This window comes from Alnus glutinosa, chromosome 5 (genome assembly GCF_958979055.1).
Source record: "Alnus glutinosa chromosome 5, dhAlnGlut1.1, whole genome shotgun sequence".
NCBI lineage: Eukaryota > Viridiplantae > Streptophyta > Magnoliopsida > Fagales > Betulaceae > Alnus > Alnus glutinosa.
This window is the reverse complement of record NC_084890.1, coordinates 20,511,499-20,523,428: the sequence shown is the minus strand read 5'-3', so window position 1 is coordinate 20,523,428 and position 11,930 is coordinate 20,511,499. Positions and strand designations below refer to the sequence as shown.

The 11,930-nt window shown below is 40.0% G+C and overlaps 1 protein-coding gene across 1 annotated transcript; it reads right to left on the bottom strand.

The window, feature by feature from the left end:
* Positions 1 to 7,104: 7,104 nt before the first annotated feature.
* Positions 7,105 to 8,166, bottom strand: LOC133869069 (uncharacterized). Its single transcript, XM_062306042.1, has one exon. It carries the CDS (start codon positions 8,164 to 8,166, stop codon positions 7,105 to 7,107), a length of 1,062 nt encoding a protein of 353 aa, XP_062162026.1.
* Between the last annotated feature and the right edge of the window lie 3,764 nt (positions 8,167 to 11,930).

Below are 11,930 nucleotides of genomic sequence, written 5' to 3'. Positions count from 1 at the left end.
TATGCGCGAGGAGACTGTTCTAATATCAGTACCGAAGAGATTCCCACCATTAAAATTAGATAAGGAGAGAGAGAATTCGAAGCAGAAAATTTGACCGATCCGAAATTTTTAACATACTCTAAAAAAATTAACAGTATACCTGCTGTAAAAAATAAACGATTCAGAGTTAACATAATATTTTTTGGGTTAAATACATTTTAATCTCCTAAATTATTACCATTTCTCCGAATGGCTCTCCGAATTATCGATGCTTGGATTCTAGCCCCCCAAACTACCACTTTTTTATTTTTTGACCCTATCCGTCCATTTATGCCGTCAATGCCAACAGAAACTAGATCATGTGCACGACACGTGACCTTTTTAGCCCAAATATCCTAAAATACCCCTCCCTCTACACTCTGAAATTCCCACGGTACCCTTCGAAATAATGCAACAAATTATTGAAATAAATAGACAACTTAAAAATAGTTATTACAAGAATGCCATTCAGTAATAATCTATGCGATTTGGTTTTTTACTTTGGGTAGATCATGGTTTTTTACATTGGCTATTTTCTAGGGTTACCGAACAGACTGTGCCAATGAGGGGGTTGAAGATGGGATCGTGATTGTGCCGACCGATTGTGCCTAACTAACCGACTGTGCCGACTAATTTGTGGAGAATGAACTGATGCGAGGGTGCCGTTTTTTGGCTGGTTTCTGGGTGGCTTTCTTGCCAGTGTTTTGCTGATTGAAGATGAGAGGTTGCCTTGCTGGGTTTTTTTGCCGATTGAAGTCTGGGTGGGTGTCAAGTGTGTCGACTATGCCGAAAGAGGGGTTGGGTGCCGAGTTATTTCCAAGCTGTTGCCGAGTGATTTCCAAGCTCCTCTTTCATCGGGTTGCTCTGCCTTACCAAACCCACGAGCATTGTGAGTTTTTTAGACTGCCCAAACCCACGACAGTATTTATAATGCCTTTTATTTTGCCATGTTGTTTGTTTATTGGGGGTATTTTCAATACCGACATGTTCATGTAGGTGGGGTTGTGTGAAGATAATGCCGACATGTTCATGTGGGTCGGGTTGTGTTGTCTGTTTGTTTGTTCAATTGGTTTAGTTGTAATAATGGTCCACTGATAATGCAGACATAGTTGACAATTGTTTTAGTGGATTGCGGACAGCTATGTTCATTGTGGGTCACAATGACCCCAATTGTTTAGTGGTCCCTTTCTGCAAATATTTAAATCACCTAGTTTTAGCTACATAATTTCATATCTATGGCTGTTTTAGGGTACCTCTTCCCCTCCATAATATTAATACTATTAATTAGGTATTTTAATAATATTGTCTCTGTTGAGATCTTTAACTTAATGAGACCACATTTCCTCCAACTTGTGTGTACTAACCAACGAAAGCATGCCAAGCGGGGAGCTTAGACCAAGAGAATTAGACTCAACTGCCTTGGAACAAAGAAACGTGTCAGATTCATATGGGAAATAGTATTTTCTAGTAGACGATAGATTGGCAAGCTATGATTTACTGTTTGGACATTTTGATTGTAGGATTTTTCCTTAGCTTTCCAACGACACAAATTTCGTCTCAATCCGATACTCGAGCAGAGAGTTATGATAAAAGCACTAAGACGTGTGCAGAATTCTTCCTGGAAACCTGAAAAGCGTTCGGACGGTGTTGTCCTTCCGTTCGGACGGTTGCGGTTTCCCAATCCGTGTCTGAACATGAAATCCATTTTCTACTTGAATTCTGAATAGCTTGACCTAGCATCTGGACAGTGTTGCCCTGACGTCCAGACGTTCTTCAACGCTGAAGCTTTTAGACACTACGGGGCATCTGGACGCCTTCAAAGGCTCGTCCGGACGGTTGCACAGGACCCGCCTATTCTGACTTGAAAATTGCATGGAATCTTTATGGTCATCTTCTAAGAAACTTGTGACCATACACATGGCATGAAATGAGACACTGTCCATATTACTTGAAGACTCTGAATAGAACCGATAATCCTGTTAAAAAGCAATTGTTACATAAAGTATTTTTGTCAACCAGAATGTTGCCAATATAAAATAATAACAAACTCCCCCTTGTCCATTCTGGGACAAAAAACACTTGACTGGTTTGGAAATACATTCCCGGTCCAAAACAAAAAATGCTCCCCCTTTTTGTCTCAAAAGGACAAAGGGTAAGCAGAGTATAAGAGAAAACCACAATTACTAAAAATTAAAACAAAAAGAATAATAGTAAAGTGTCTCATCAAAAGCTCAAATCAACATAAGAGAAAACAAAAACCTCAAGATATCACATTTCCTGAATTTGAGCCACTTCGGATTCTTGCGCTTGAAGCCGGGAAACCATAGACTGAAAATTTTCGGTCACTTGAGTCCTCTAGCCCGAAACTGATCATTCGCAGAAAGAAATCCTCTAGACAAGTGGTCTGCAAGATGATAAAGAAGATTCACCACTGAATCTCTAGCTGGTGCAGATCTAGAGGAAAAGGTTACGGAAGACTCTGTATGACCAGGGGGAATGAGCTCATCTAAAATTTGAGATCTCTGGAACATATGATTTCAACACTGGTTTGTTTTCCAAAAAACCCTCTGTCTGACACTATGCTGGAAGCCGCTAGACAACATATTCCTGAAAAATATTTCAACAGAAATCTATCCAAAAATAACACCACACTGAAACCAAATGAAAATAAATATTAGATCTTGTTAGTTTCAAACAGAATGTGGTATTATGATGGTTATCAATTGGATGCATAAAGAAATACAAAAGTAGATATAGCAATCCAAAAGGCACAGATTAGTAATATCCATCCAGCATAAAGACAGAAAAAGATATTCATGCACAATCTCTCAAATCATAATCAATTAAAGATTCCAATATTCTAAAAAGAACCAAAGCTTAAGATAAGAAAAGTCAAAGGAAATACCAGGGAATGAGAAAAGATGTGCAAAGAATGCCAAAATCTTGGGATCAGTCCGAGAGAAAACACACACAACACAACATGATAGAATGGGCAAAAAGTAGTGTGTGTGTGTGTGTGTTTGGCAGAGAAAGCAAAAAGCTCGCGTCCGGATGTGGTACATACTCGTCCGGACGGAATGCTGTCAAATAAAAGATCGACAGAGCCGAGCACGTCCGGACACAAGAACATGTCCGTCCGGACGCTTCACACTAGAAGCTGAAAAATAGAGGGAAATATGCAGAAAAAATTTCCTAACGTTAGCTTCAGAACACGCATGTATTAAATAACTGATAAAACAGTCAAATAGCATTTCAAAAATATGCCAAGATATAATTGAGAGTTAAGAGTCAATAAGCACAAAAATTTCCCTGCAGATAGAAATTTTTCAATAGTAAACTTAACTCATGCAATGCGTGTGTGTGTGAAAGCTTTCTCAATAAGATATGAAGTTTACTGATATGACTAAAAGCAACCGGATTTTCTAGATAAGAGAGAAAATCAATGTTAAATCAGTCAAAAGCCAAACCTTATTTTACTAGGGCCTATCCACCCTCATCTGATACACTCCCCCTAAGCTGCAGCACTTTTCTTTTACTTCGTTCTTTAGTGACCGTCAATTTCTGCAATGATTTGGTCACTGACTGTTTCTATAGGGACAAATTCAATAACAGATTTATAGCACAAAAGCAGTGGATCTTTTTATTTATCCATATTTATTCAGTTTTGAATGCTTTTTATCACTTGGTGCTGCAACCTAGAAAGAATGCCAGAATTTATGGGTTTTAGGTTCAACTAGCGAGTTGGTCAATTTGACCATCTTAGCAAAAAAAATCTCTCTCATTAGAATTTCTAGAAGCTAAAAGTCAGAGAGAAAAAATGTACCTTAGGGGAGCTTTGGATAGTGTACAATTTTTCATCGCATGAGAAAAACAACTATCTAGGATTAAAATGCACAGGAAAACTTAGCAGATATCAGACATAAACTTTCAATTATATATAAGCATATTCAATTAATGCACAATAAACTGAGATATCTGGCAAAAACACATACAATATCTGAAAAGCTATCAAAAAAATAAAAATTTTGCATCTTCTCCCCCAATTTTTATTTTTTTTATTTTTGTTTTGAAAAATAAAAGCGGAAAAATAACAAAGACATGTTTAAAAGGAAAAGAACATATGTCTAGACAAATCATGCAGGTAAGAGCAAACATGTCCTCTGGTAGAGAGGTTTGACTATACCAAGATAGAAAAGCAGTGACATGCTTTCTCTGTCATCCCTAGAATGTATCTGCAGAAATTCTCAAAGCAACCAAGAGAAAATCTAGTGACAGAAAAGGTGATTCCTCAAACAGAATACAAAGCAAAAATAGGATATATAAGATATGACAATCAATGCAATGCAAACATACTTGTTATGCACTAGGATTTAGGAATCAAAATCCTAGGCTTGGTAAGACTTCACCTCTACTAGGTGAGTCCAGTCCCCCTCAAGGGGTGAATGGTCTCATCATTCGTGACCTATACCTGCTTGACCTGTGGCGGTGGTTTGCAGGTCTTGTTCATGTTGTCCATTCTTCTTAGCATACATTACATTAGGCTCAACAACCCTTCATAGCCATGGTTGCTAATGGGCTTCTACAGCTTTCTCTTGTAGTGCCTTGATTTATTCTGCTTTGATTTGCCACTCTAATTGGCAAGAACCAACTTCAGTTGTCGCTGCTGATGCCATGGAGCCTGGAATGTAGTCGGAGGTAAAGTGCCTGATGTAGCTCTTGTTGGCAGCTCCTTCTGAACCTTCGACTTCTGAACCTGAAGATGTGGACATTTGGGTCGGATGTGACCGGTGATGCCGCAGTGATGACAGGTGGGCAGGATTCTTTTGTTGGAATGCTGCTTGACTTTCTCTGCAGAAATATGGTTTGCATTCTTACAAATAATATTGCCCTTAACTTTTATATGTCTCCTATGCAGAGGGACATATTTTGATGAGGAAGAATCTTCAACTTCACTTTTCCTCAGAGCATTCTGCTTAATCCAAGGTCTGTGGGATTTCAACAAATAATAATTTGGCCTAATATGACCAATCTTCTCACAATTATTACACTTAGGAATAAACTTACCTTGCATTCCTGATTCCTTAGAGTTAGGCATCACATGATTAGTTAAGCAAGAATTATCTAAACAAGTTGTATCTTCTATCACAAGCTTAATATCAATAGAATCTAATTCAGAATAAAAAACATGTGAAGTAGAAGTACTTAAATCATTAACAATTAAATCAGGTTTGTTAGAAATATCTATATGAATACAAAGCATGCTTTTCAAATTATTACTAGAGAATTTTTTCAAGAGATCCTCTGATTCGTTTAATTTATTCTCTAGTGCATCAACAGTATTAAAAAGTATGGAGTTCTCAGATTTCAAAGAGTCAATCAAAACATTTGATTCAGATAATTGTAAAATCAAAGACTCTTTTTCTTGCTTAATCTTCTTGAGTTCTTTATTGGATTTCTTAAAGAGTTTACCTATCAAAAGGGCATCTTTAGAGAAATCATAAAAATCATCTTCAGAGAACTCAGGAAGATTTATGTTAGAATAAGTCATGGATCACACTTAGGAAATAAATCCAAACACAAGTGTACCCGCTCTGATACCAATTGAAAAATAAAATAATGACTTCTAAATAACCAAGTGTGTGTTTTTGTGCAACAAAATATCTTAAATGCGAAATTTTTGTTCTTACCATAACTCCGAGTATACACCTTTATGGTTATATTTATACTCGGAGTTATGGTAACCACATTTGTACCTTTAGTATACACCTTTATGGAAAATTTATGGTAACCCTTTAGTATACACCTTTATGGCTAACCACATTTGTCCCTCTTCCTACCGAATTTAGCGAATTAGCGAATTAGGTAAAATATTACGTGCAGTGCCCTTCTAGTGAAATATACTGGTTTTTGCAATCCGGACTCCTCTCGAACTAAAACTGAGCTGACAGTTGATGGTGACACTGCTAGGTATAAGTACAGAATTTCCCCTTCTTTTGGTGAACTTAAGAGTGGTGGGCTGGCTAGGTATTCTTTTAACTGGCCAAAAGCCTCTTCGCACTCGTTGCTCCAAACAAATGTCTTCCGAAGTATCTTGAAGAAGGGCAAGCATTTATCCGTTGATCGAGAAATGAACCGATTCAAGGCTGTTATCCTCCCGGTCAATTGCTGTAGTTATTCTGTTGTACGGGGAGCTTGCATTTCCAGCACAACCCGAACTTTCTCCGGATTTGCTTCGATCCCTCTACTTGAAACCATGAACCCCATGAACTTTCCTGATGAGACGCCGAAAGCACATTTCGCCGGGTTCAACTTCATCTGATATCTTCTTAGTGTGTTGAAAGTTTCTTCGAGATCAGCCAGGTGGCTGATCTCTTTCCGACTCTTCACCAGCATGTCATCCACATATACTTCTACATTTCTCCCGATCTGGTCACTGAACATTCTGTTGACCAGCCTTTGGTAGGTTGCCCCGGCATTCTTCAAAGCAAAGGGCATCATATTGTAACAATATAACCCTCGGTCAATGATGAAGGAAGTTTTCTCTTCGTCAAGCTCGCTCATGTGGATCTGGTTATACCCCGAGAAGGCATCCATGAAACTTAGGAGCTCATGCCCCGAGGTGTAGTCGATTAGGACATCCATGCGTGGGAGAGGGAAACTATCTTTTAGGCATGCCTTGTTGAGGTCGGTGAAATCTACGCACATTCTCCATTTCCCGCTTGACTTTTTCACTAAGACAACATTGGCCAGCCATTGAGGGTAGTCCACCTCTCGGATGAAACCAGCTTTCAATAGTCTCTCCACTTCTTCATCTATGGATTGGTTTCTTTCTGAAGCAAAGCTTCTTCTTTTTTGCTTGATGGGTCGGTAGTTTGGGTCGACATTCAGCCTGTGCGAAATTACCGACGGATCAATCCCTGGCATATCGTCATGGCACCGGGTGAACACGTCAGAATTACTTCGGAGGAAAGCTGTCAAGGATTCTTTGATCTCCAGAGATAACAGAGACCCCACTCTAACTCTTCTCTCTTTACCTCCTACTTCAAATTCTTCCATCTCCTCGGCTGGTTCTCCCGACTGTAATTGCTATTGTTCGCCTTTCTCCCAACCATTGCCCCGCGAGGGGGCTCCCTTCATTGTTACGTTATAGCACTGGCGTGCCACGCTCTGTTCTCCCCTTACTTCTCCGACCCCCCTCTCGGTCGGGAATTTAATCTTCAAATGTGGTATGGAAGTAATTGCCTTCAGATCGTTGAGGGTTGTCCTTCCGAGGAACGCATTATAGGCCGAGGGTCTGTCGATCAGAAGGAACTTAACCATGATGGTTTTTGTGGTTGGATAGTCCCCGGCATTTACAGGGAGTTCAATAGATCCGACCGGCTGGACTTGCTCCCCAGCAAACCCCACCAAAGGGCAGGTAGCCGAGATCACCTTTTCCGGGCTAATCTCCATGTGCTGAAAGGCTGACCAATATAGGATATCGGCCGAGCTTCCGTTATCGATAAACATTCGGTGAATTCGGTGGTTAGCTACTTGTAGCGTGACCACGATTGCGTAGGTATGAGGGAGCGAGACTCCCGCATAATCTTCATCTGAAAACCCCACCATTATGGACTCCCTCAGGTGGGATTTGTTGGGTCTCTCTACAGTCATAATTTCCTGATACTTCTTGTGCCGAGCATAGGCCTTTCTATCTGCACTCATTTCTCCTCCTCCACCGAAACCCCCGAATGTGGTTCGGATATCGGAAATAACCGGTTCATTACGTGGGTCACGACCCCATATGCCTCTACTGTTGCTTCTGCTTCTATTCCGTCGAGGCTCTTCCCTACGAGGTTCCTCCCTCCTTCTGTCTCGACAAACTTCCCGGTGCTTCTGAAGGGAGCGATCTCTATGTCTCGGCTCTTTGTCTTGATGCTCGCGAGACTCTTGATTCTGCCGAGGCTGGCCCTGGTTGTCTACAGTAAAACGGAGTAGTTTTCCATTTTTGATGAACTTCTCAATCAAGATTCTGAGATTTCGGCATTCCTCGGTGACATGGCCTCGTGCATCATGGAACGCGCAGTATTTATTTCTGTTTTCTTCTTTCACGTATTTGTTGTGGAGCGGGTAAGGCTTCTCGTACTGCGGGTCCCTCTTGATTTTCATCAGTACCTAGTTAATTGGAGAGTTCAAAGGAGTCCATTCATCTATGGAAAACTGGTAATACTTCGCAGGCTCCTTTTTTGTTTCGGTCCGTTTTTCTTCCTTCCCGGCTTTTTCCTTCTTGCCGAGATTGCTTGACTCCGCAATCTTTTGTTTGTGGGACTTCCTCAGAGCCGCAAGGATTTCCTCCTGATTAACGTACTTCTCAATCACGTCCGTGAGATCGGCCAGATTCTCAAGATGATTGAGAGCAATCTCGGATATGAGAGGCCCTTTTACCCGTAATCCTTCATAAAGAGCGGCATAAACCATCTCCTCGGTCAGGTTATCCACCATGAGCTTTGCCTGGTTGAACCAGAACGCATAATCCTTTAGAGATTCGTCTCCCTTTTGGCGCATCACCATTAATTGACCGAACGGCTTCTTCCGTTTGCACCCAACTAGGAATTGGGTAATAAATTTTCGTCCGAGATCTTCAAAACTCGTGATGGAACCCGGTGGGAGTTTTCGAAACCAATCCCAAGCAGAACCGGACAAGGTGAGGGGGAAGGCTCGGCACGCTAATTCTTGCGGAGTTCCCTGCAAATCCATGTGCGTTTTGTAGTTGTCCAGGTGCTCAGTAGGATCTTCAACCCCGGCATAAGTTTGGATAGCCGGAATTTTGAATAGCAGGAATTTTGAATTTTTCCGGCAGTTGGACTGCCATGATACATTCAACGAATGGGGAAGATCTATTCAAGAGACTGTCTACTCGATAAATTTTCCCCTTATTCTTTTGCTGGATTTCAAGCTGCAACTAATTATACTTTTCTTCATACTTCTCATCGAGCGTGGCAATGGCTTCGTTGAGCCTTCTTTCTTCATAATGGTGATTCACCATCCCTTCACTAGGAGGAGGATTCACGGCTCCTTCAACTCGCTGAGACCGGTTTTCAGGTTGAGTTCTTTCCGTGAGGCTTCTACTCTCCCTGTCTTCTTCCTCGAGGGTGTTGCTTTCTCCTTCTTCATGTCCTCTAGGTACTTCAGGAACTCGTTCATCCGCCAGCCGCCTCTGCAAACGGATGTTCTGCTGAGTTAGGACCTCCATGTCCCTAGACATTTGGGCTATTCGAGCCTCCATCTCAGCCGTATGTTGATGAGATGTACCCCCCACCTCGTTGCGAGGGTTATTCGCTCCTGAAGCTGTGACTCTTGTTCGTACCATTTCAGATATATTTTTGCGTAGTAAACAACGCACACTTGTTAGTCGTTTCCCACAGACGGGGCCAATCTGTTAGAACAGATTCTGGTATGGTAGTTGATGAACCGGATGAGCCTATCTCCTCTGTCCTGCAAGAGAGAAAGCTACATCGGGGGGAGTCCGACATCCCACTCCGATGCTTTTGTCATTATAATCTCAAGTGTATGTTACTCTCAATCGAAGTTGAGCAATCTAAATTATACCTGTCTAGTTGTGAGGTATTTATAAAAGGAGTGTCGAGAGCGGTCCGACTTTACCATTGGACTACGTGTAAGATCCAGAGTACTTGTCGACTACTCGAGTCGTGGGATTGAGGTGTACTCTCCACGATCGTTGCCGAGTCGGTCTTTAACTGACTTGAGGTCGTGGCATCATGGTTTGAACTCCGCAAAGATTGCGGAGTCAACTCTCAACCGGCTTTAGATCGTGGGGGCACCTACATTTTGGGCGGATCATGGGACTGAGATATATTCTCCACGATCGTTGCCAAGTCGGTCTTTAACCGACTTGAGATCGTGGAGTCGTGGAACTGAGATATATTCTCCACGATCGTTGCCAAGTCGGTCTGTAACCGACTTGAGATCGTGGAGTCGTGGGACTTCCTTCATGGTCATCATAAGCTGCCAAGTCGGTCTTTAACCGACTTGAGATCGAGGAGTCGTGGGACATCCTTCATGGTCGTCATAAGCTGCCAAGTCGGTCTTTAACCGACTTGAGATTGTGGAGTCGTGGGACTTCCTTCATGGTCATCATAAGATGCCAAGTCGGTCTTTAACCGACTTGAGATCGAGGAGTCGTGGGACATCCTTCATGGTCGTCATAGGCTGCCAAGTCGGTCTTTAACCGACTTGAGATTGAGGAGTCGTGGGACTTCCTTCATGGTCATCATAAGCTGCCAAGTCGGTCTTTAATCGACTTGAGATTGAGGAGTCGTGGGAGACTTCCTTCATGGTCGTCATAAGTTGCCAGGTCGGTCTTTATGTAGACTTAGCAGATTACCGAGTCCGTTGGAAATGATAGTCTTGATGGGCCACGGTCTTGGCCCATTTGGGCAGAATCGGATTTCTTCCCTAATATTTTTTATATGTGATATTTTCGCTATCCAGATTTATGTTTTCTGCTGCATAAATGTTGATTTTGAATATCAGGTACGTAGTATGGGATATGTACTATATGTTGGCTTTGCAACAAGTAGTTGTGCCACTGTAATGATCCATTTATGTTTATAAAAAAAAAATGGGTCGTCACAATAAATATTGATATTAAATTAGACCAAATATATTTGGAAAATGTATTTTATGTCTAATTATTATGTTCCCGGTTTAGCATGAGAAGTTGATAGTTAGAACTAGGCTCAAAGAGAAAAGAAATTTTTGAAACTTTGGGAGTTTTTAAGAGTTGTAAAACTAAATAAATATATATATTATAAGAATTATCACTAGTAGTCATGTGAACATGCACTAAAGCATTTAAGCATACTTGCTTTTATAGGTATTTACTATTGACCGGATTAGTATTTTGCTTTAAGAAAAAAACAAAAAAAAAAAAAAAAAAAAAAAAGACAAAAGGACAAAGAAATAGAAGATATGGAAGGATCCAGATTAGTGTGTGAAATTTGTTCATCTACTGTAAAGACCAAGAAAATAAATAGGAGATTTATCAATTAATAAATTGTATTCATTAATAAATGGGCTTAATAATTATATTCTAGGTAATAATAATGGTGTTATCGAAATAAATTAAGCTTGAGGTAAAATAATAGAAAGAGTAATAATTATTATAGTGTGGTTTAAATAAATATAGGGTCAAATATATCTGGGACATTATTTAATAATTAAAGTATAAATTTGAGTAAATAATTAATTAAACTTAATTAGGTGCATTTAAAATGCAAGAGAAAATTTTTAGAGACTAAAGTTTATAAAATGAGTTTATCAGGATTAAATAAAAATAAGCCTATTTAGTGGGGTAAAATAAAATAGAGTGTTTTATTTTTAATCTATGGGCTTGTAAATAGTGGCCATGAAAAGAAAATACAAGTGATGTTTTTAAGTCCAAATAAAATAGGAAATAAAAATAATAGAAATCAAATTAGAAAGGAAAAATAATATTTAAAAGAAATTAAGAAATATAAAATAAATAAATAAATATATATATATATATATATAGTGGGGCGACCTGCGCCCCACTTTGAAAGACAAAGGTGAAGGGCCATGTGGCCTTTCACGTGATAAATGAAGGAAGGGCCATCTGGCCCTTTCCAATGAAGAAAATATATATATATATATATATATATATATATATATATATATATATATATATTAATAATAAGAGGCAATGCCTCTTTTTCTCTCAGAACCGAGAGAAGGAAAGAAGAGAAAGAAAAGATGGGGAAATTTTCTCATTTTTGCGATCTACGAAGATCTAACGGTCCGATCTTCGATCCGTCTTCGGAAACGTGATCCTTGCACTTGGATCTACGTTTCCACCGATCGTTTTAAGGTAAAACACTAAACTCATGATTTTG